This window comes from Vanessa atalanta, chromosome 5, assembly GCF_905147765.1.
Source record: "Vanessa atalanta chromosome 5, ilVanAtal1.2, whole genome shotgun sequence".
NCBI lineage: Eukaryota > Metazoa > Arthropoda > Insecta > Lepidoptera > Nymphalidae > Vanessa > Vanessa atalanta.
In genome coordinates, this window is record NC_061875.1 from 9132297 (window position 1) to 9158722 (window position 26426).

Consider the following 26426-nt stretch of genomic DNA (forward strand, 5'->3'; position numbering starts at 1 on the left):
TTACACGCATTCATATTTATAAAAATATAAATTATTATAGAAATGAAACTATTCATTTTTTTTAAACACGTAGACTATAATTTATATTTTAAATTAGAAAAGTTAGTAATGGTGGTAGGCGTGGACGGGTTCGACATGTACGGAGGGAGCAGAGTTGTGCACCACGGCGTTGAAACTGAAAATAAAATACAATAGAAGTTAGAAAACTTTGACTTTTTGTAACTCATAAGAAATATATACATCGTGATGAATGAAATTCTTTCAAATTTGTGTCGACCTTTGGAATAGCCAAATGCGTATCGACTATAGGATCGAAACCTTCTCCTCAAGAGGACAGGGGTCCAGTAGCAGGATAATTACAAGTTCTTACTTTTACTTTAGATATATTGTATGACACATATTTTATTATACATACCCATTGTGAGCATCAGCGGTGTATTCGACCTTGCGGACGGAGCCATCGGGCTGCACCAGGGAGTAGTATCCGTGCACGGCGTCACCGTCGCGGCTCTCGTGCTGGGACTTGTGGTCACCGGTGTGGGGGTCAGCTACTGAGTATGCGAAGTCGTATTTGGGGTGAGCCTGAAAAATGAGAAAACAAATTAGTTTTTAATGTTCTTAGTAAATATCAACAATATTTGATTCATGTTGTTGACATACATATTCATCATGTCCATCGTAATGGGCGGCAGGAGCAGCGTATGCGGCATATGCGATGGGGGCGGCGTGAGCCAGGGGAGCGGCGTGAGCCAGAGGGGCGCTGTGACCCAGATGAGCGGCGTAGGCGATAGGGGCGGAGTAGTGACCCTCGTCGTGGCGAATGATGCTCTGTGAAGAGATGGCGGGAGCGTGTCCGTGCAGAAGACCAGCGTTAGCTGCAGCCAGCATGGCACCAAAGGCTAAGATCTGAAAATTTAATATTTAAGTAGGTTCAAAATTTTACACGTTATTTAATAAAAAATATTTTGAAAGTTATTTTATAAAACATAGCCTTATGTACTTTTCGGTTTCGTTACTTACTTTGCTGAACATTTTGTGTGTTTGGTTGAACAATTGGCTATTCATTGATGTCAACGGTCCAGCGGAATGGTTTTATAGAACGCGGCCGGTATGGTCGCCGCGGTGGGGTAGAGAAATGTACAAGCGCCTTGACTGTAACTCTGACATGAACCTGAAGGTCAATCCAACACTGATTTTGAATCATTCATCATAATGTTTGCACCAAAGACGTCTTTTATTTAGATGTAGTTTTTTTTTGTTTTTCCGTATTTTAAATTAATCACTTTAAGTTTTATTATATTTCTGGAATTCTTCTTATTAAAACTATACATATACATATGTTTATACAGACATGTCATTAGAAGTAGTTGCTAAGTATATGAATTAAAATTAATATAAATAATATCTAATCATTTTATTTCTAGCCTTTCTCAGTTGAATGTATTTTCACAATTAATTGATAGACTATGGTTAATTACCACCAGTATTTCTAGCAGTAGTAGGAGTCTTCTTCTAGTAGCAGCAGCAGTAGATATTGGTTAAGGCCTTGGTTTGCTCTTTTGGTTACTTGCCACACACTCATAAGGTATTCTATGGGTAAGTTATTTGTTTTAGTGTATTATGGACACATACAATTTTGATACACTTTAAATATACCCACTGGTATATTTAAGATTAATTGATGACTATTTATGACTATCCACCAATATTACCGACAGTAATGTTACCACATACTGCTTTGCGATCTTTACTGGTCCTATCAGTTCTCTGTATAGCTGTCGCTTCTCGCACAAGAAACATAAAACTATAGGACAGACGGGCGAACGGGTCACCTGATGGTAACTGGTCACCACTGCCCATAAACATTGGCGCCGCATGAAATTTTTACCAATTCTTACATAGCCAATTCGCCACCAAAATTGGGAAATGAGATGTTTTATTTCTTGTGCCTATAGTTACACTGGTTCATTTACAACCGAAGAACAACAATACTAAGTATTACTGCTTGGTGGTAGAATATATGATCAGTGGGAGGTACCTACAAAGACAGGCTTGCACAAAGCCTTCTCGCGAAGAAAATAGTTTTTTACAACGCAAATAACTATTTAACGTCAAATAAATGACTTGATTGATTTCCGCTTTTTAAGAAATAATAGGAAAGTTAGATAACTAACTGACATTGATACTTTTTGTTCAGTATATCTTGGATATTTTCATAGTATCATGTCTAATAGTATATTTCTTTGGGGTAACGCTCTAGACATAGAAATGATATTCAGAAAGAGATGTTGAGGCTGTTACAGTTGGCAGTGTATTTACAGCAATATTATACATGTATGTCCATACTAATACTAATGATTTTCATAGTAACACATGATACATATTATATAAAAACGAGAAGAAAAAAAAATGGCAACACCAGGTTTCCATCTCAACATATTCAACTTTCCATGACTAAAGTTTTCGCTTCTATAATAAATTCTTAGAAAAATTATCACACAATTTTACAAAACAATCTTCCTGTGTTATTATTAATTCCAATTAGTGTTAATGTACCTCATAGCATATTTCATTGTATGAATATTTAATATTAATACTGAACTACTCAATTTCTTAATATTGAAAGTCGACCGATTTCAAAATTAAAACAGCAATTTGTATTTACGAAAATGTTCAAGTTTAATTTGTTGTTAACTTGAATAACATTATTTATCTTTTAATAAAAAATCGCGTTAAAGTGAACCCATTCCAAAATTATATATTTAAATTAGTACATCATTTTGTAATAAATCTATCGAAGAAATGTTTGTTTATTTTTGTTAAATAAAATTCTTAACGGCTTTGGTATTTAATTATGTTCGTCAAAAATACTGTTACCACAAAATATAAACGTAAACACACTCGTATATTAAAAATTTTATTCGTCTCAAACTCAGTGACAATCAGATCGATATTTTTTTTATAAAATATTAGTATTTAACAAATAGATAATGTTACAATTTACAGATGCGTATTTTGTAATTTATAATTTAGCATTTACGGGTATTTCTTTGTAATTTATCTACATTTGAATTGTTCATTACCGTCGCATATTTTGGCTATGTAGGTCAGGTTTAATAGAAAGGCCCCGAGGTATGAAATTCTTTACTTACGAGATAAGTAATGGCTACAATATATTTTTGATTTTATCACTAGAAGGTCGATCGTTTTTATTGTTGTATGAATTAATTGGAAAAGCAAAATACTAAAAATTACTTATTCTAAATTTAATATTATCATTCTACCTTCTAACTTAGTAGAAATATATTTAATAGTTATCTAATTATTAAATAGGTGCTATAAATTTGTCGACTTGCAGAACTCCTGTTTGCTATTATGACAGAATTGTAAATTTGCGATCAACTTGCATATCATGTTTCTAAGCGTGGAGCCTCGTTTTAGTAATTAGGTATATTTCAAATTTTAACTCATTTAGAGCAGCCTATAAAAGGGTTTATTCAGTATTGACATAAATTTTAAAATAATAATATGTTAACATCGAAAATTGCAGAGCGCTATGAATTCATTATTATTCACGCTATTTCAATTTAGTTTACAATGTTTGCAAAATTTTTAGTTGGATTTGCAGTTAAGCAGATTCATCAAAGAGGCCGTATTTCCGTAACCGCGGTAGTTGTTGGACTATAAATCATGAATAAGCTATATTAATTGACCGGACAAAAAATCTCGAGGAACTCGTTCAAATTTTCACATTTTTTTTTTACGAACGATGCTTATGTTTCACGCCTTGAGATTTATTATATAGATGGTGTAATATTAGAGCATTCCGTTTACCTTGTTTTATAAATGTAAATTCAAGTTTTGTAACTCTCAAAAGCGTTATGTGAAAGTGAACTGTCATACTGATAAAATAGCAAATAAATGTTTTAGCGCATAAACTAGTAATATTTAATTAATTATTAAAAAATGTATCGAGTTTTAACTGATGGATTATTTTTTTCACAAAAATAAAATAATGAATTAAAAAAAAAAAACAATCTTCTCGAACATGTTAAATTTTGTGCTGATGAAAAAGGAAAGCTTTGTATTATGTAAAAATAATAGTTGTCAGGGACAATATAAAGGTAAATGAACAAATAAATATAATAATAATAAATCATTTATTTTAAAAACATAATATATAATTTCAATTACTGTTTATTTTATTTCAATATACAATAATCGAAACAATACTTGTATACATTTGCGTAAGTAGGTTATTCGTAGATCCATTTCGTGGTTCAATTGTATTACAATTCAGATTAAATTTCATGGTTATTTTGGTTTAACTTTAGACAATATATCATTGAGAATTAGAATTATATGTCATCACACACATATCAATTAACATGGACTCCTTGAAGATGGAAAAAGAACATAAGTTAAGGGAGATACTACATTTTTCGTGCCTTGAAGTTTAGCTTGAAGGCAATTGATTACATCATTATAAGAAATAATAGAGTTTGGTATGTTAGTGTTAAATCCTGTAGGCTCAGACTGAGGTTGAGGCTCTTCTTGCGCATGTTCCTCTACCTTCTCGATACTTTTTTCAGCACTTTTTTCTTCAATCTTTTTATCATCCATTTGTTCAACTCCTTTAGTAGCTTCTACAGAACTCTCTTCATTAACTTGCTCATTGGTTAGATGTTCATTTTTATTCTCAGGGCACGGAAGCACTACTGGTTTACTTTCCTTATTGACTTCAAGTGATTCTTCTACAGGATGTTCTTGTTCCGGCGAAATATTTCTTACTACGGCATTGAATCTGTAAAATAATAAGGTATACACATTTTAAACATATTATTTATTTTGTCATTGTAATTTTTAAATTATTATTAATGAAACATTATATACCTAATTATGTACTTTTAAAAAAAATTAAATTAAAGGAAATATTTTAAGACTGTGTGACTGTATACGTGCAAAGAGGAACATTCTCTGTTCTCTGCTCTAATAATTTGACGTGATAGCGATTTTACGCGATCGGAGAGAATTCAGGCCTAGGACCGACGACTAAATGTGCTTTCCGTACAACGGTTACGGAAACGGAAATGTTATGATTGCTAACTTCAAAGATTCGAGCTAATATTGATAATTCCTTGTCAGATAAACCCTGCAACTATTTTAATTCTCGACCAGAGCCGATATACGCCGGAAACCAGGAACGCAGCAGTCAAATCGATAGCAATTGATTACATATAATCGAAATGCATCGATTAAATATTTAACTTAACTGACAACTAACAAACAATGTAATAATTTAGATCAACCTCTAAGTATATTCTTATAATATGCAAAATACATAAATGAAACGGTATTTTGTTAATATTCCTAATATCGCGGTACCCTTTCGTGTCATCTGCGGTGTAAATGACAACTCGACGAAATCCATCTGGCTGAACGAACGAATATTGGCCTTGCACTACTGACCCATCACTCTGTTCACTTTGAGTCTTCTTGTCCCCAGTTTGTTCGTCAAAAACAGCATATGCGTATTGGTAGCCTGTAGCCTCCTATAAAAACAGTTTGTAAATTTAAGAAACGGACATGTTAATGATTTGTTCTATAATAGAAATTAAATGTTTCTTTACTATGTTGGTATTGTAAAGAGATGTTCAATATTTAATAAAATACTTACATCTTTTTTTGCCAATAAAATAGGTACATTTGGCAACGGTGATCTATAGCCAACGATTTTTGCATTAGCTGCGGCAGGTAAAGATGCCAGTGCAGATATGGGTTGGCTTGGAATGACACATGGCGCGACGCATGGAGAAACTGCAGGTATAGATACAACTTGCTCCAACGGAGATGAAGATAATTGGGCTAATTGAGACTTAGTGAATGAAAATGTAGATGGATTGTAATTTATGTACTCCACAGGACCTCTTTGAACTACCACGTTAGAAAAGGCAGCCGCATATATCCCTTCAAGCCAGCTGAAGGATAAGATGAGTACCACCAATTTGCACTAAAAGAAATGGTTTAATTTAAGAAATATATATATAAGACAATTTAATTTCATAAGGAAAGCACTTACATTAGGAGTCATCTTTCTAGTAGATTCACGGAAGACAACTGATATTTTTCAGGAGTTTGCCCGCCTTATAAAGAAGCTTTGTTTATTCGAAAATATGCCATTCGGTAACACCGAAACAAACCACCAATGTCGCAGAATAAATGAATAGCGGTTAACAATTAATATGCTAATAGAGATTTATCACCAATTATTTTTTCTCATTCCGTATTCAGACCATGATGCAAACAAAAAGCAAGAAATCAAGCGTAAAAATTGGCTTTGTTTTATTCTTCCACCGGTTCATCACATATGAAAATGTTTCTTGAGATGTTGTATGTTTATTATTTGATATTGTAAAGGGTAAATATTAATCAAAATAAAAAATAATCAGATACAAACGTCTATTGATACTTTAAATTAAAAGAGAAAAATGGGAATCTTTAACTATCCTGAGTTATTACTTATTGTACAGAATCTAAGAACAATTAATATAGTATTATATTATATTTATCAAATTGGATTTAGATGAAGATCAAATAATTATTGTTTGTGTTTGTTGTTAGTATGATATAATAATAATAATAGCCTTGGTTATCACATCTAGACTTGCTTCCCAGTCGGCAAAGGCCTCCTCCAACCTTTACATTAATTCCTTTCTTGAGCCACTCTTTTCCACATGACTGCTGCCACTTGTCTGTTACCTCTCTTTCTTTTGCTTTCTTTGGGGTGCCACCGTGTCACGGTGCTATTATGATAAAAAAACGTTTCTTTTTTTTAATTTTGAAAAATCATACATTGCAAACAAAATTCAATTTTTAAAAAGTTACTGAAAGTTGTGTTTAAGCATATTTATTATTAACGTCAACAGTAATTAATTTTTAAGCGTCTTTTACAGTATTTTTTACCGTTTAAAGCCTCAATTGTCAACGCATTAGGTGCCAATCGGTAAGTAGATTTGGGACAAATACAATAATCCTGACATACATAAAATACAATCACTATTGAAAGTCATGTTGCATTTTTAAATCATGTTCCCTTAAGAATTTCAGTAATCCTTACTTAGTTGTTTATGTTGATTTTGAATATATATTGACGTTGTGTCTTACATAAGTAGTTATGCAAATGGACCGCCTAATACATAAGTAGATAAGTCCGAAATAAAAACATTAAAAAGCTTATTCTGAAGGGAAGACTTTTTCTATTAACAAGGCGTGGTTACAAATCCCTCTTTCATAGCTTTGACTCTACTTATTTCTACAAATTACTCATGCAGATAGTGGAAGAAAATGCTCAAATTTAAGTCATTACAATGGTGAGAAGTGGTGTATAGCGTCTTTTTACTGCTCATGTTTTAAGACTTTAGTATTTACCTTAGATGTCTAAACGTATCTACGAATAGTGGGCTTAAAGCGTGATTTTATAATTGACAATAGAGCGAAGGAGACTCTATTTTATCTATTTATTGATAAATAACATACAATAGATATACTTAATAAAATATAGTAATCGCCTAGCTACTGATGGAGCTTGTGCCCATAGATTTAAAAATATTTGGGTCAGTAAGAAAAGATCGAAGGTAAAGCCTAGACGCTGTTTCCGTAACCACGTTAAAATAGAACGTTTTGTGATTTTACGATTGTGTTGTGGTGTGGTACTTAGTTCGCTTAATTCTGTAAATATTTACAACAATATTGGTAGTATGCTAAGCTTTGCGGTTTCCATAAGCGGTTGATTTTTTTTTCGTTCCAGAAAGGAAAAGGATGACTTTAATAATTTTTAGTTTCCTTGTATTTATTTTTTTAGCACAATAACGTATATGCAATACAATATTGTAATGATTTATTAAAGTAAAGTAAAGGAGTACCAATATTAAAATCTATTTTTTAACAATGTTGCAATGAGCAATAATGTTTGCAAGTAAAATTATTATAAAAAATGTGTAGGCGCTTTAATTTAATATATTCAATAATTCGTAATTAAATCATTACAGTCAAGAAACTTAGTCTTTTAATTATTTGTTTGCATGTGTGGGTGTGTCATTAACCGAACTATGTCTTTTAGCCACCCATCTGCTAATTAAATCCTAGTGTTTGTTCGCCAAGCTGCCTATTGATACAAGCATCTGTACTGCCGTTTATATGCAACCATTTACTTATTTATATTTCCACTCTGTACTTTACAGACACACTTTACTTACATATTTTGTAATGTATGGATTTTATAATTAACGAAAAAATGACATATATGTCTGAGCCATAATCGACCGATGTCGTCTGGCCCGTTTTCCTTTAAAATATCTTTACACGTAGAAGTCGTACCGTACCGTTGCAAAGTACTATTATTAATAAATTAAATAAATAAATATTGGACAACATCACATACATTACTCTGATCGCAATGTAAGCAGCTAAAGCACTTGTGTTATGGAAAATCAGAAGTAACGACGGTACCGCATAAGCCTAGACCCAAGACAACATAGAAAACATGAACTTTTTCTACATCGACTCGGCCGGGAATCGAACCCGGGACCTCGGAGCGGCGCACCCATGAAAACCGGTGTACATACTACTCGACCACGGAGGTCGTCAAATTTATTGTTTATAAATAACAACAAACATGGGAAAAAATTAAATGAATTTCCGAATAACCTTACTTCAAATCCTATAAACAAGGATTTCTACTTAATATATTTTAGCAGCGTTCGAAAGGAAAGGAAACTTACCAACAATAAATACCGTTACAGTATTTCTTGGTGCAGGGTAGCCGTTTCTATGATAAAATTCTGCAGATATTTTTAACTTTGCCGATTGATAAATTCGAATTATTTGTAACAAATACATTAATAAAAAAAGCATATTATTCAATACAAGATTATAATAGATGATAAAAAAGCGTGGAGCTAACACTTGTTGGCTTCCAGGCAGAATATATTATATACATATATGATTGTATTTAACAAACATAACTTTGTATTTTAAATGTTGGAAAATAGTAACTACTGAGTTACTTGACAGGTCTTCTTGGTAGAATCTACCAGTGGTAGCTTCACTTAATATAACATAGTAAAATAACAATTCAAAAGTACTTGTAAAAGCCTACGGATAACGAATATCATTTGCAGTATGTGTCATATACTAAAACAAAATAGTGCAGCCAATATTGTAATTTTGATAAGATACTGATTTACTTTCTGATATACATAAGTAGAAAAATATTTTTAATGAAATGTGTTTGAACGAAATTACTTATTTTTATATATCTAGTCTTTCGAAAATAATTTTGAATCTTCAAGCATCTATGCGAGTTCAGATTGTGCGTTTTATCTAGTAATACTTAGGCTTAAGCGCATATATTATAGAAGAGGATTATAAATAGTGTCGCCTTTATTTATCTCTTGATCGATCAATGTCACTATGTATAGGTCAAATTCATTTTATATCTCCAGTCTGAGATTTAAGTAAATCTTAAATGATTATGTTCCAAACGATTTGTCGGTTTTTAATGGAGTCGTTGTGGTCGAAATTTAAACAACGGCTATCTGTCAATTCTTATTCATAATACTTTTCTTTTGTTATTCTAGTAACGGTAAAAATATTGAATGTTTTGTTAAATAAACTTTGGACACGAAAATTTTCTTTTTAGATTAGAATTATTGGATGTTGAATTTAGCATTTAGCATATTCAATAAAATTAAATAGATTTCTAATAATATATAAATACCAATAGTAACTTTTAATTGTAATTGGTGAGATGCTTGCTTATAACATTTTAAGACCAGTGGAGTAACTAAGCGGATAAAGGTTTGGATGTTGCGTTATATTGAGAAAATATTGGGCCCCTTGTCCCCAGCTTTCACGTGGTCTATATTCATAGTTATTTTGTACATCATTTGTACATCATAGTTAAGTTTTAACTTAGAACTAAACTAAAATTGGGCAATAAAAGGTATATAGAGTACACTGGCGAAGTCGCGGGAGAAGACGCCTATATCATACCTGCATGACCAATTTTCGCAAGACATAAATCCTTGACAGCTTGTTTTCGTTAACTTTTTATTTTAAGTTCTATAAATAGTCTTAAGCTATACAATAAAAGTAAATAAGACAGTTCCGCTTCGCTTTTTACTTATTAGCTCTCTGTCCAAAATATATGATTCATATTATGAATGTTATTCTTTAAATTTAGATTTAATTTTTATTGTAGATTTTATTTATTAGGTACATTATTAGTTGATTTTATGTAAAATAATTTCAGTGAGAGAGTAGCGGCTGAGTTTCTAGCCGGTTAGTAGTTTTACTTTAAATTTCATCATAAAATGACAGTTTAAAAACGCTTATTTAAATAAACTATTACTTTTTTTTTAAAATAAATATTTTAAATTAACATATATATTATTTTTCTATTGATTATAATATATATGTACCTAATTGTCGTAGGAAGGAATAAATAAAAAAAATAAACCAATCAAATAAGTGGATACTATTCTAACATAATTCGTAATTTTCAGGTGACATCATCCGCTTAATATCAAGGGTTAAAAATATATTGTTTTGTGTTATTAAAATAAAAGATTAAATAATTTTTCGAAAAGTTTATTTTCGCCGCAGTCTTATTTAAAACATTCGTTGTCGACTAAAGACTATCTATAAGTATAAAAGGTACACATAATATCACATGAAGGGGGCATTGAGCCAGTTATAATTAGTGGTACTCGGAGTGGACGGGCGCTGTGTTGTGGACGATCGCGTTGAAACTGCAGACAAAATTAAATAATTAAATTTCACTTAACTTTTTAAGTATCATACAAATTTGTAAGATTACAGAATAAAATAAGCTGTAAACTTCATTGCACAATTATAACAGATTTAAAGAGCAGAGGTAGCTCAGTGCTCAGTCAGTGCTCATAGAGTGCTTGAATATTAATTGAAGATCTCGAGGTTAAATCTGATATAGCATCAATGAGTTTTTTTTGTCCTTATTGTATTTTTGATGCATCTTGTCACAGGAGTATTCATATAAGAGTATTCATAATGATTGTGGTTACTTTTACAGTTCACCAATATATTTTTAATGGTTATTATAGTTTATTTTATAGCATAAATTATAAGAATTAAATATCAATCTTTACCCGTTATGGTCATCAGCGGTGTAGGTGACCTTACGGAAAGAGCCGTCAGGCTGGAGAAGGGAGTATTCGCCCTTTACGATGTCTCCATCACGAACTTCGTGCTGTTCCTTGTGGTCACCAGTGTGGGGGTCCGACACAGAGTAGGAGTAGTCATATTTGGGGTGAGCCTGGAAAAAAACGTTTTGATAAATGACTAACAGATAAAATTATTATTAATAGATATATTATTAGTATATATACTATGCATGCATAAAAAATACGAGATGTGGTTCAAATTTACATGTTATGTATTAGCGATCGAATATACATATTATAAAAATAGAATCACATAAATTATAAATGGATTTAATTTCCGCTACAACGTCAATCTACTGGATTTCAATCAAGCGATGATCATATTAACAGTGATCAAAATGTTTCAATTTATAGCTCGGTTTACGCAATTGAATTTGGGTCAGTCGTAACAATCCACATCTGCTATTAAGTCGAGCGTGAGAGTACGAGTTAGTTTATGCAAACAGCGGGCTATTTCGAGCATGCATCATGACAGTCATTATGTCCCCTAGACGGTGAGTTTCACAACATCCTGGGAAATGTGCTTATCGGCCCTTCAGTCACGACTGGGATGCGGTTATGTAACAGCACTTTGGCGAGTAATAACCCACGGCGTTCTATGACAATGTTAGTAAGATCCGATACAGTGATATCATTTTATTGCTTTTCTATCCACGACCTACTTGAAAACAACTGGATAACATTTACGACTAAGTGGCATTTTTATCGCGATTGACCAATTTTGAAAATTGTTTTCGGCTTTACTCTTTTGTCTTATTTAAATTTTCTATACAGCGACTTACCTATCAAGTAAAATATAAAAAAAAACCACTACTGGTTTTCATTCGCTTGAATAACCGCGAAATATCAAACGAAGTCATATGCATGATACGCGAAGCGAAGAATCAACTGGATATTGGAGTGCCGTAACATATTATTAGGAGAAAAACTTGGCACGCTTCTAATTATTTTTCAAAGCAAGTTTGCGTGATTACGTTACTTTAATACGTTAGGGACCTATTTAGCGTGAATAGTAATGACGTAATATAATGGTTATCGGATTGTTCGTTGATATCGTATCCCGGAAACGATTGGAAAGGCTGCAGGTAACACTTGCATATTATGCAAGATATCAATTAGTAAGAAACTATTGTATTACGCCATAGCCTATGGGATTAACGGGTGCTCTACTTACTTATTAGGAACTATTTGTTTATGCATAACTTTAATTGCGTGTTAATTTTAGCATTCATAGGATGTTACGAAATGAGTTGTGATACAAATTAATAAATGACCAAACGAAATGATGAATATTCTAGATGTCTACGAAGTTGGTGGTGATATGATTTCATATATACACAGATCATTGTCAAGTGTATACGAAGAATAATGTGTGGTCTAGTTATCTAATGATCGCGTCCTCCGCAACATTGTTTGCGATTGTTGTGTCGCAATATAATATACAAATTACAAGAAGATTACATTGTTGGTGTTATTTTGCAAGCAATCAAATCTGTTAGGCGTGAGCTTACAGACGTAAGTGGGTTTTGACGACTTATGATTGATGAAATTGTCATCGAAGTTCATAAGTTTATATATTTTACAGTTTCAATAGTCCAGTTGTGGTTACTCTATGTACTCAATATAAATGAGGCTTCAATTTAGTTTGAAGTATTATTATATCATTATTCGACTAAAAAAACTTAAATCGAAACTATATCTTGTCTTTAGCGTTTTACGATTCCGACGCCTTAAAATATTCACTAATGCGAATTCTTCTAAATTTTACGTGATAGTCGACATGTTCGCCATGGTGGTGTTTTAAGTTTCCGACGCCTTAAAATATTCACTAATGCGAATTCTACTAAATCTTACGTGATAGTCGACATGTTCGTCATGGTGGTGTTTTACGTTTCCGATGCCTTAAAATATTCACTAATGCGAATTCTACTAAATCTTACGTGATAGTCGACATGTTCGTCATGGCCCTCGTAGTGGGCAAGCTGGGCAACAGGCGCGTATGCAACGGCTTCGTGGCCATAGCTCTCACCGCCGTAACCGTGCAACACACCAGCGGCTGCTACCGCCACGATGGAAAGGATGACTGCGGCCTAAAAGAAAATTACAATTTATAAAATGATTACATAACTAAAACATATTTTAGTGTAGCTACGAAAAGCAAATTCAGTAAATTTGAAAATATACATAGAGAATATTTCACTCTATAATGGGTTCATGCTGAATTTTTATACTAATATTAAAATATAAAAAAAATGCATTTAGCCATTTACTGTAATTGAAAAGGAATCATTTTAGGCAATTTGGTTCAAATATTGGTCGGCAAATTTAACGACAAGCTTTAGGCAAATTCTAAGTCTATATTTGTAAATTAGGCGAGATTAAGTCAGATCCTTTCACTAAATATCGGGACAAAACATGGACACTTACTTTAGCGATCATTTTGCTTTGAATAAGGTTTGCTTCGTCTCACCAACCACACACGACTGATACAAACGACTGGAACCACCGACTTTTATATTAGTTTTACCAGCGAGATGCGAAGCAGTTCGCGGCGTCTACGCAAGAATACGGTAGTTTGATAATAATATAGCAATTACGTAAAATTATGTAGTATTTCGCAGTTCAAGGTAAACAAATCATGACGATCTTTTGACAATAATTGGTGTTAGAAAAATGTACTGATTACGATAAAGAAGAATTACATTAGGGAGACTTCAATATGTAAAAAAAAACCTGCGACGCTATGAATAGATGTTTTTTCATTATTATAAACATATACAATATTTTATATCAGTTATTTTTAAATGTTATAATTTCTATGTTATTGTTTTTTTTGTAAACGTAGTTAAACTATATAACCAGTTTTAAATGTAATGTAAAAAGAAAGTAAATTATTTAAATTGTCCATTTCAAATTTTATAATTTAAATTCTAATTTATAAAAATATAAATAGATATCGTTTATGATAATCACTGAATACTTTGAAGCTTTCCTTTTAAATTTCTTGGACGTCAGAGCACGTTTTCAATATATATCTTTGTTGTTCATTATTACCTAATATGGTAACATTTAAAGCATCTAAAACAGGCACATCTTAAATGATCTACGTCACGTTTTAAAACTGTTTTCTCCAGCATGCATGTCGAACAAGCGCAGCTATTCTTGCAAGGTATAAACTTTTATGGACGTTAAATGGTGATAAATATACGGAAATACAAATATGTCCAAACTAATATAAGATTACGTATAAACTCGTGAAAAAAAAAATCGTCTCTTTTTTATTTTATTTAAAATCTACGAGTCACCGTGAAAGGCGGAGTTTTCTTAGGAATTATACTGAGTTCTTTAAATAAAATTAATTGTTATAATAGCATATACTTATAAAAATTAAAGTGAAAGTATAGTGTAGTTTGCGTACTTATATTACTTAGCAAATTTATCATAATAAAAGGACTATTGTTTGACCAATCAAATATAAATGCTTATTTATTTTTGGAAATAAATAAGGATTTATATTTGATTTGATATATGTGCATGTCATATATACTGGGACATAATACTCATTGTAATGTATTTTTAAATTGCAAATATAATATGCGATGATGCGAAATAATTAAATATACTTCAAATATATTTATTACACATATAACATATTTGGGACATAATTAGTTAGCAATCAGATCTTGTGGGCCTTTGATTTATTTTTATGGGCTTGGTTTGTAAATAAAAAAAGAAAAACAGAGAAACGCTATAACATATTAGGGCTTAAACAATATCTGGAAAAAAAAACATGAAAAATTTGTAATAAAAAAGCCTGACAACCAAAAACATTATAGAATATAATATTTGCGTCTAGGTATTGTAAAGATTTATAATAATAAAATTAATACTAACAATCGGTAAATAAATTATTAATTAGGGATGATTAATGTTTGACGGAAGAATAATGAATGAGTGTATAGTACCTACCGGAACTAGACTACCTAATGGTGAAACTATAAAATGCAAAATAACGGTTTGTTTTGTTTTATCGATGGTATGGGTTTCGAAATAATCCGCAGCGTCTACTGGTTCACGGGTACGATAAATGACCCGGTCGTTATTGTTTAGAATCTAGAACTAGGAAATACGATATTAAGTTTAAACTAGTCTATTGAAAGAAATAAGGACACTTCAATTCGATATCGATATGTAAGTATTGCATCGAAATCCAATCTCGACACTCGAAACGTAATTAGGAAATTCCTCTTAAGGCCACGTGTAATTAATCCGTGTGTTTGTACATACTTATTCGTTTCAACCGTAATGAGTTATTGTTTCATATTGAAATTATGTTTAATTTTATTAAAAGAAAATAAATGTTGCGACCTAGAATGTTCTGTAAGAGGAATCATTTTTACTAAGTACTGTTCACAATATAAAGTCTGCTTGAAATAGTACATTAGTTTTAGCTACTTAAACAAAGGTGCAAAAACACTAACAAAAACGATCTAGAAATACATGCATTTGACCTTAAAACTTAGGCTTTGTAATAGGACAATTGCACTCATGTCAATCAAGGCCGCTGTCATTATTTTGTCTTTTAGGTTACTTACGAAACAACGCTCTAATTCTCCACAAGATGCGTGTAATTCACATAAAAAAGCGACAATTATGTTTATTCGTAAATGCGTTTTGGTCTGTTTAGTCAAGTGATTGCACATTAATTGTTTTAGTAAAGGTTCGGTGTACCGGTCGTACTAATGTTTTCAGTTTTTTACTGAAGGTACAATGTATTGTTTTCAAATAATATGTGATATTCAATTTAAAAATATACACATATATTATTAAGATTTTTTTATTAAAAATTGCTAACTTAAATATGATAATGACGATTTAGATATTGATAGCTTATTAACATATTATTACATTTATTTACTAATAAAATAAGCCATTAATTTATTGTACGAAAAAAAATCGAATCATTGGAATATCGGCGTGCGGAGACCTGCTTAAGGCTTGGTGTACATGACGCTGTTGTCAAAGTGCCGGATCGCACGTTTGCATTTGCATCGCACCGATTTTATGCCCTGATTTTGTAATCGTTGATACCATAGCAATTATCTGCATGGGTATTTAATATAATGTATTTAATTTTCAAAAATACACCTTTAGTATGACAATGACTGTTATCTTTTCAGTAGGTACGAGATATACTCTAAAATATCATCTTCAATGTTATATAAATCAAAACTTTTGCTCAGCATTATTGTTGCAACAATGATATTAACATTATTGTTTATAAAAACCATCCTGCCAATTATAAATCAATATGTACCTAACTTGGGGTTCAAAACAACAACATGCCGTCAGCGCGGCTGCGGTTCGGTTATGTATACACATTTTCGGTTTCGACGTTTGCGGTTATTGTTTTATTCAATATTTTTATCACGATGCGTAGAATATTGACCGTGCAAATTATGTATTTTCGTACTTTAATACAATTATTGATTGAAGTAGGTAATTCATTTGAAATATTTTGACAAGACATTAAAAAATAAATAACAATTTATAAATCGCACGTGACATTGGCGAAATAATCTGTGCCCTATTGGCATAAATAAAAGCCAAAATTAAAAAAAAAAAAAAACAATTTATAACAGAATGAAAATAGATTTCGATGCAACGTCCGGCCGTCAGATGTACAAAAATGATGGATATCAAAATAATTTATAAAAAAGAACCAACATATGTAGTAGAATGAATAAAAACATAATTTTAATAAATAATATCAAAACCTTAATAAATAATATTAAATCCTTAGAGGTCGAACCTCGTCTTAGGATACCGTCGACGTCAGATGGGAGTAGAAGACAGCGTTATGTCGTTTTCCATCGCGACATGCGTCATGTAAATATCATGATATCCCGTAAATCTAGATACGCGGTAGCGTGTCAGGCAAGTTCAAGTAACAGAACTATTCAGGTCCAAGGATACATTTTTATCATTTTTTTTATAATTGGCTCAGAAGTCTTTACAACAAATTGAGTTACTTTTGTTTTTATAATATTAATACTGAGTCTTTTTTATGTGAATTACATTTTGAAATTAGTTTTTTACTCTTAGAAATACTGCTTTTATTGTCTTATCATTACGACTGCTATTAACTTTCACAGAAAAAAGACTATTTAGAATACCTGAAATTTACTTAAAATGAATATACTGTAAGAAATATTTCGATTACTACATACATATAATGATCTTTATGACGTAACATAATTATTATTATAATTTCCTTTTATAAATGAATATTACAACGGGATGTTAACAAAGTGAAAGAAATCAAAGCAAGTAGTCCTTGAACAAAATCCACACAAATCCTACAAGACCGTGTAACTAACATGCTGATATTTATACCATTTTAATTTTTATTACATTTTTTCAGTAGCATTTTTTTATGATATCCGTAGGTAACAAACTTCGGGAACTAAGATGTTATGTCCCTTGTGCCTGTTGTTACACTGACTCACTCACCCTTCAAACTGGAACACATCAATACTAAGTACTGCTGTTTGGCGGTAGAATATCTGATGAGTAGGTGGTACCTACCCTGACAGACTTGCACAAAGCCCTACCACCAAGTGCATTTATTAAACAAAAATTTCTATCGCTATATGACTTCTATCGCGTATTTTAAGGGGGGTTGTGGGTTCAGGTGATATGTTAGTCCTTGTCTGTACCTCTCACTATGTGTATGTAAATTTTATGATCGGTTGATTAGTTGGGACGTTTAGGGTAACAAACAAACAGACAGATTTTCGTATTTATAATATAAATTAGGATTAAACCAATTTTAAAATGCCGGTGATGAAATGTTAAGTACTCGTTGCAGTTTTTATTACTTAACTTTACACATTACTAAATTGAAAACGCAACGATTCCAAAAATGAAGTGTTTTTTTCTTTTATAATACGTACTGCATTTAATTTGTATTACCACTTAGCTACGATGAATTTTATTTGTATGTTTCTTAGAACTAGAGCAATTTTTAGAATGTTACAACAGACAATATGAGTATAAAAAGTCATGTCATTAAACATTGCTGACTCGTCACGATTTCGTCGGGGACTACCGGGTCCAATCTAAGCCATCTAGGGACCCACTCAAACACAAAAAAAATCATCGTTAGAGGTCCAACTGTTTAGTAGTTCAGTTACGTACACACATACAGAGATTTATATATATAACTGGCTACCTGAGACAGGTACACTATGGTTCTATATACAACTATAAGATTGAATAACAAACATAAAACGAATCACTCTGGTTTTTTTTCGGCTAGGAAACTCTCGGCTTTTCTCTCCTATAATATACATGTATTGTTTAAACCTTGCTCTTGAATCAGTCTGTTTATTGATAAACCGTATTAAAATCCATTGCGTAGCTTACAAGATCTTATTGTACAGACGGCGAGAAGCGAAATCGTTTTATACTTTGTAGAGAAGATGTATTTAATTCGCAAACATATTTTGTGTGCGAATAACATAAAAAATGTTTATCAAAGTTATGCAAATTAATGATTAAAAGTGATTATATAATACAGTATAATTAACAAATTTTAAAATCGTAATAGAATATTATTTTTTCTAGTAAAAGGTGTTAATTACATTTCATGATCTTTTAGTGTAGTATTGTTCGTTTGAATCTTTGTTTCAGTTGCATAAATAAACTGTACATACATGGTGAGATAGAGGTCTAAAACAATAGGGAATTAATGTTTCATCATTTGATTTAGGTATTCTTACATACTAGATAGTAAGTGATGTAACCTCATAAATTTAAGACAACCATTAGACGATGTTACTTAATCGATAAAATCTATCTATCCTTTTAGCATCTTATCATTATTATATATAAGATTGTAATGTGATAAAATCAATTTATTCGCTTTGATATTCATACAGGTTATATTAATTTAATTGTAAATTGTGTGTTTAAAATAGTAAATCAGACGAACTACTAAATAATAAGTTGCTTGATGAAATCATTTAGAATTCATCTATTTCATATTTATGTTCAGCATATTATTGAAATCACATGTTAAAAGAACCAACTTAGAGATGTTTAATGGGTAATGATTTCAAGTAGTGCATATTATATTGCGGTAATATTTATTTTATTATAGTAAAAATAAATAAACTTATAAAACAAATATACGAAATAAATATTTATTTATATAAGAATTGCTTATTTATATAATATATATATATAATATTATATACATTTTCAATATTATTATGTTCTTAGGGTAAGCATACATTTATTAATAATAGGAAAAAACTATGTCATAAACGATCAATTTTATATATTCTTATAATACGCAATATAGCATGGACGTAAAAGTTTGTAGAGAGAGAGAAAAAATAAAAGAAATATTCAATATAAATAATGATTTATTTCTATTAGGGGTTACAGTTTAGGAAATAACGTAGAACTTAATGGTGGGCTAGGTAAGGTGTCGCGTGGATCACGGGAGTGGCGTGAACCAATGGAGCGGCATGAACAATGGGAGCATGGACGACGGGAGCAGCATGGACCACGGGCGCGGCGTGAACAACGGGCGCGGCATGGACCACGGAGCCTGCGTGCTCTGCTTGAGTTTGAGCAGCATGGGCTGATGGAGCGGAGTTGTGCACGACAGCGTTGAAGCTGAAATTTTTAAAACATTATTTACACACTTTTCCTTATGCTCATACATTTTTGTTTTATTAATCTCATTTAGAAATACGTTTTTGGTACAATTGAAATACTTATTTAATTTCGAATGCAATGATTTTATCGAATTCATTGACCGAAACAACATTTGTTTAAAGATAAATTACGTTGTCCTAGGAGCACGGGTTGTTAGTCTCGCTAGCTTGGCCGATCTTTACGAACATGAGTTTCCTTACGCAATGCTAAGCACTCGCAGCACTCGCAGCAAGTTCATACATGTGGTAATGGAATACATTCGTGTTCCATATCAAAGATCGCGTGTATGTTACCGTTTTTGAATTTAATTTGTATATTTACTCAGCAACGAGTTGTAGAATTTACCACGTGCATATTCAAGAGATTACGTTAAGTATTACACAATATACAAGTAGTACTGATAAATAGCATCCTTGATAAGGTCCATTTTTCATAGTTATAATGAAATTAAAATTGTTCTTACCCATTGTGAGCATCAGCGGTATATTCGACGGTTCTTACGGCACCATCGGGCTGGACCAGAGAGTATTCTCCTTTTACAACATCTCCTTCGCGGCTTTCGTGCTGAGATTTGTGGTCACCAGTGTGTGGGTCTTCGACTGAGTAGGAGAATTCGTAGTGAGCTGGTGCCTGTATAAGGAGTTGAAATTAGTAAAATGCCACTCAAAAATAACAAAAGTTAAAAGAAGTTGCATCATTGATAAATTATATGAATATTTTGCATTCAAAAAATGTTACATGTTTAAATTAATTACGACCTTATAATAATCATAATTATTTTTGTCTATTAACCGATTAAACTTTGATATACTTATGTTTCATTTTCACCGACAAACGGATATTAATAACAGTCAAATCATGACAAATAGCAGATACTGTTATTACAAAACTATAGTCTTGTAATAATGTAAGATCATTGCTCAATAAACATTTAATTGACTCGTATTAACTGAACATATTATAATTAGATTGATAAAGTTGGCCTTTCACTTTCATTGTTATAAAAAATTGATTCATATTACAACTATTTAGATTCAAATTTAAAAAATAAAAGTAACTAGTGGCCAGTAACAAAAAAATAGCCTGACAATATATAACTGTATGTCGAAACATTCCTTTATCCGAAAGATGCCTAAAGTGTCCCACTTTAATATAAATCAAGTGGTTTAAATTTATGGATATGCCTTTATCTAATAGTAAGGTTGGAAATAAACAGTGAAACTTCCCGATTGAGTTGGAAAGTTGTTATACTTGTTACTCAGATTAATTTGTTTATGGTTTCTTGGTACTCACGTGGTCTTCGATCTGTTCTGCATGAGCTAGAGCGATTGGTGCCGAGTGGGACACCGCGGCGACATGTTGAACGACGGGGGCGGAGTGGAGGAGAGGAGCAGCGTGGTGAACAATTGGAGCAGCATGGGTCAAGACGGGAGCAGCGTGAGAAACTATGGGAGCGTAGTGTGTGGCTCCATTAGTGGGCTGGTCGTGGCGGACAATGCTTTGGGATGAGACGGCATGGCCGTGTCCCTCGTCGATGATGCCCGCATGGCAGACTGCCACAAGAATGCTGACTGCTACGATCTACAAAAGGAAATTTATACATAATTATATATATAACTTAAAATTGATTAATTTTATCGAATATTATTTAATTTATTATAATTAAATCTTACTTTGAAGTACATGTTGATGCTGTATTGATTGACTGGACTTATGTGATAAGGACGTTGGTCGGGACGTAGTTTTTATACCGGGTGGAAGCCGTGTCACCGAATACCAAAACCGGCCCAACATATGACACCACGAACTGTTACCTTTTCATTACGTCACATTGACAGATCTCAACCTCAAGGTTAGAATGAGCCCTTTCAACTTTCCTGTTTAATGAGTTAATCGATTCTTCTGTAAAGGTGATATTAATATTCAAGATAAATTGCTTTTTCGTTCAATTTTACTTGCAAGATCTATAAATATTTTCAATTTATGTTAAAAGTAAGGTTTTAGTTAAAGAGTTTAAGTGTGAATAACTGATTAGCGTGATAGTAGCAATGAATAGGCTCAAAATTAGAATCTATCCGTAAATTTATTGGTTGCGTTAGGCTGACCCCGTGTGAGAAGATTTTAAATACTTCAATAAGGTTCGTCTTTGTTTAGTTACTTTATAGTACATTTATCTATTATAAGAATGTGGGATGTCCTGGTAGATTGTGGGACGACTACTAACTACCTTCCGACTACCTTCTAACTTTTTTTAAAATTTATAATTGCTATGGTAGACTGGAAATTGATTAGTAGACGGTAAGTGATCACTACTGCACACAGCACTAAAAACCACACAAAACACTTAAAAAATATTAATCATTTTTTGCAATGCCAATAATCCACAAACATTAGGAACTAAGTTGTTATGCTATTTGTGCCTATAATTCAACTGGGTCATTCACCCTTTAACCCTTTAAACCATTCTATCCTTTCTTTTATCTTGGGAATTTCAGTCGTTCAGTTTTGTTAAGCGCATATTAATAATGAAGTTACATGTTAGTCTGTATAGTACTGTTTTTTATTAATGTAATACGTTTATGGAATAGGTTTTTATGGCGTACTTCAAATACACGCTAGTGCCATTCAAATTCGATAAGCAGTTAAACCGTGATTGGCTAATACACATCAAAACATACAAACATTCACATTTATAATATTAATAAGACTGCGGTTACAAGTTTTTATTTTTAATAAAAGGTTTACTTGATTGGCGTAGTGCAAGTTCTGGGTATGTACCAACCACTCATCAGATATTCTACCGCCAAACAGCAGTACTCAGTATTGCTGTGTTCCGGTTTGAAGGGGAACCAGTGTAACTATAGGGTTTGATGGTGAGGGTGTAACTATATACCAGTGTAACTATAGGCACACCGGACATAATATCTTAGTTCCCAAGGTTGGTGTCGCACTGACTATCTAGAAAATGGTGAATATTTCTTACAACATTGTGTGACAATTTTGGCATCATGTCACCCATTTCCTCGTTCGTCTACATATACTATAAAAAGGTTCATATTACATTTATAGATTTTATGCCAATAAGGTGACAGAATATTATTAGATAATTTAAATTAATAAATAATCACTTATTATTTACTATGTTATTAAACTATGTAATGCAAATATGTAGTTATTTTATCAAGATCTACATACTTGTATTTAAGTTTTTTTTTGAGTATAGATATATCATAAAATATGTCTAGTCTTTATCAAATACTGTATATTTTAATTTTATAAGCAAGGATACATATATTACAAAAAAGAAGTAATATATCATATTAAATATTATTTATTGGCTAGTATGAACACGTCCGAGGCATGCGATCCGGTAAGAAAGTAGCGCTCTGGGTTGCACTGAGTGCTCTACTAAGCCGTTGTGTAATTCATTAGGCTTTGGGCACAATGGTTGTAAGTATTATTTCTCAGTATCTTCAATATGTCACTCGTGTACAAGCTTTAAAGTAATTGTTAGCTATTTTTGCAAAAATATGTAGATGAGGTTTTAGTAATTTTTTTACATTAAATTGAATGGAGTGTATATAATTAATAATAAGTGATTATTATTAAGAAAGTATAATTATAAAGTGACAAAAAGATCTGTCTTAAAGTTGATTAAGGATTGTATTTTTTTAAAAATTCTTACACTTAATATAAAATTCATAAAAATATAGAAATAAACGCGATCGTAGATATATTAAATGTTATTGATATATTGATTTGGAAATTATATATATAATTTTCACTGAATATGTTGCTTGGTGTGATTCATTGTGTCTTCGGTGCAAGTAATAATGACCGTACTGCATACTTCCTTTCTGGCTTCTTAACTGTTTATGAATAAATACGTGCGCAGACGCAAGACAAAATAATACAACAATAATTAATATAAATATGTTATTCCAAGAAAAAATACGATTTATATCAATTTCATATAACTAGAAGTGGGTTCCCTTTACAGTTAGATTTTAAATTGGTTAATAACAATTTTAATATGGTTATTTTTTGTAGTTTTTACAAAATGTAATTTTGAATAAAATTATACCAAAAAGTTTTATGTACCAAAAGCTACGTACTGTCATTAAATTATTTAATTTTTTAATAAATATGTATAATCTTTTGAAAACAATTACATATGTATATCTACCTAATACGAGGACAATTTAAATGTATACCATTTAACTGCTTCGTAGGTATTTTCGGCTTAAATCCCGGGTCCAATTAAAAAGATATCGGACTTTTTTGGAAGTCGGAGATAATATAATTGTTGGCATTTCACAAATGTACACACGCGAATAAGGGAAAAGAAAATGCACTCATCAATGCATATAATTCTAAATATAATGAACATTTTGCAATCCAAAGCATTCTAGCAACACGAAAGATTGCTAAAGTCGTCACAATTTGAGCTTCATTTAAGAAGGAGGTATTTAGTATCTTAAACTTTTTTTTTGTACTCTTACCCCAAAGATAAGTATATCGATTTCGATCGGTATTTAAATTTTTTTATATATCTTACACACTACATTATTGGTATTGTGTCTGCGTTGTCCCACAATGTCGGTGAGCTTTTTCGCGAAGGTCACCAGTAAAACACGATATTGGTAAATCGACCAATTTAACGAAACCTTCAGCATCGTTTATTTTTTACGTCGATTTTTATCTTACGTCGTATATCATGTCACTGCAACGAAGTTTCGCGCAGATTTACAAAGCGACTACTCTGATATAATTGGATATAACTGCGGCATAATTTCATTCGCATTCGCTAACATTTCGACAATGGTCGTATTTAATGTTTCAAATTAACGTTCAATATATCAGTTTTCAGTATTGATCGTAAGACAATTAGAATAGTGACATTAATATTATTATCATACACGGATGAACACGTTTTGATACTCTTTAAATATATTTTGTGTTTACTAAAATATTTTATTTCAGTCGAAGTGCAAGATTCTTAAATCATAGTATCTCATCATATCATCATATCATTCATATATTACCCTAAATATTAACCGGTTAAGTTAAAATATACTAGATTATACATATCATAAACTATAATAAAGCCTATAGCAGAGACTCTAAGAAGAATAACAAAAACAATGACAATATGTTTTCTAAGCGGACTGTCTATATGAGTGACGTATTCCTCAATTTTGTATATGATTTGGACTATTAAATAAAAATATAGGCAAAAGCCATATTTTTAATAGACGAATATGTTAAATAACACATTGAAATATTATAATGGAATAAATTATTTCTTTCTAGCAAATTTACTTGGTTTTAAATTAAATTTAGTAGGGTTTTGTCCAAGCCTAAATAAGACTATATATAAGTCTAGTAAAGAATAAGGAAATTTGATAGAAATAAGTGAGAAATATATAAACATTAGTCTTCTTTAATACGAGATGTAGCAATTGAACCACTTTGAATATATACACTGTCGCTATGCTATGTATGTAGCCGAGATGGCAGTGGTTAGAATGCCCGCGTACATCCTAACCGACGATTGCGGGTTCAAGCCCAGGCAAGCACCACTGAATTTTTATGTGCTTAATTTGTGTCTATAATTCATCTCGTGCTCGGCGGTTAATGAAAACATCGTCAGGAAACCTGCATGTGTCTAATTTCAATGAAATTCTGCCACATGTGTATCCACCAACCCGCAGTGGTATCAGTTATAGCGATCAGCGAGACTTTCTAAATTTAGATATTAACATTTTGAAACAATATAACTATAAACGTATTGTAACTTGTATAAATACATGACACTTATATACAGCCTAGAATGGAAATTAAGAAATTTCATTGAAAGAAAGAAAAATTTATAGATATTATTCTTGATGTTTTAATCTATTGGCGCGGTTTGACAGCAATACCGCCTCGTGTTCCGTGACGGCTAATGGCACGAAACTCCCTTATGCCGTGCGTCTGCCACCGCTCGCTCTTATGTGTGGCGAGTATACTATTATTAATTTCCATAGGTTATTTTAATAACAAGCAAAGTTTATTTATATTATTAACGTAAACAAAACTGTATGTTTATATATATTGAACTCCACATATATATGCTTATTATAACACCCTTTTTATAAAAAATAACGGTGTGTGCCAGACTATAAATTATAAATCTCTATGCGTATGGCATTTATAGATATGCACAACATTTACAGGAATAATTTATTTGGTGTCTGGGCTTTGTGCAAGCCCGTCTGGGCCTACCCAGTGGTACCTATACCACCAGATATTTTACCGCCAAACAGCAATACTTAGTATTGCTGTGTTTCGGTTTAAAGGATGAGTGAGCCAGTATAACTACAGGCACAAGCTCAGCTAACTTAGATCCCAAGGTTAGTGGCGCATTGGTGTAATGTAAGGAATGGTTATTAT

General features: G+C 31.8%; 3 protein-coding genes across 3 annotated transcripts; all 3 read right to left on the reverse strand.

The window, feature by feature from the left end:
* Positions 1-17: 17 nt before the first annotated feature.
* On the reverse strand, positions 18-6116 carry LOC125064062. Its single transcript, XM_047670840.1, has 8 exons — positions 6080-6116; positions 5678-6010; positions 5386-5552; positions 4417-4804; positions 1021-1053; positions 661-906; positions 416-582; positions 18-175 (listed from the first exon to the last, which is right to left on the reverse strand). The coding sequence occupies exons 1-8, from the start codon at positions 6089-6091 to the stop codon at positions 103-105; spliced, it is 1419 nt and encodes a 472-aa protein (XP_047526796.1). The 5' UTR covers positions 6092-6116; the 3' UTR covers positions 18-102.
* Positions 6117-10634: 4518 nt separating this feature from the next.
* Positions 10635-13778, reverse strand: LOC125064058 (cuticle protein 19-like). The gene is made up of 4 exons (XM_047670835.1): positions 13689-13778; positions 13202-13351; positions 11187-11353; positions 10635-10811 (listed from the first exon to the last, which is right to left on the reverse strand). The coding sequence occupies exons 1-4, from the start codon at positions 13698-13700 to the stop codon at positions 10760-10762; spliced, it is 381 nt and encodes a 126-aa protein (XP_047526791.1). The 5' UTR covers positions 13701-13778; the 3' UTR covers positions 10635-10759.
* Positions 13779-19735: 5957 nt separating this feature from the next.
* LOC125064373 (cuticle protein 19-like) lies at positions 19736-21676 on the reverse strand. The gene is made up of 4 exons (XM_047671361.1): positions 21665-21676; positions 21285-21572; positions 20455-20621; positions 19736-19949 (listed from the first exon to the last, which is right to left on the reverse strand). The coding sequence occupies exons 1-4, from the start codon at positions 21674-21676 to the stop codon at positions 19736-19738; spliced, it is 681 nt and encodes a 226-aa protein (XP_047527317.1).
* Between the last annotated feature and the right edge of the window lie 4750 nt (positions 21677-26426).

Coding starts and splice junctions, on each gene's coding strand:
- LOC125064373 (XM_047671361.1), bottom strand. Junction 20,622..21,284: donor CAGAACAGATCGAAGACCAC/GTGAGTACCAAG, acceptor CTCCTTATACAG/GCACCAGCTCACTACGAATT. Junction 19,950..20,454: donor ACCGCTGATGCTCACAATGG/GTAAGAACAATT, acceptor TAAAAATTTCAG/CTTCAACGCTGTCGTGCACA.
- LOC125064058 (XM_047670835.1), bottom strand. Junction 11,354..13,201: donor ACGAACATGTCGACTATCAC/GTAAGATTTAGT, acceptor GTTTTTTTCCAG/GCTCACCCCAAATATGACTA. Junction 10,812..11,186: donor ACCGCTGATGACCATAACGG/GTAAAGATTGAT, acceptor TTTTGTCTGCAG/TTTCAACGCGATCGTCCACA.
- LOC125064062 (XM_047670840.1), bottom strand. Junction 4,805..5,385: donor ACCGCAGATGACACGAAAGG/GTACCGCGATAT, acceptor ATTATTTTACAG/ATTCAATGCCGTAGTAAGAA. Junction 583..660: donor ACGATGGACATGATGAATAT/GTATGTCAACAA, acceptor CTCATTTTTCAG/GCTCACCCCAAATACGACTT.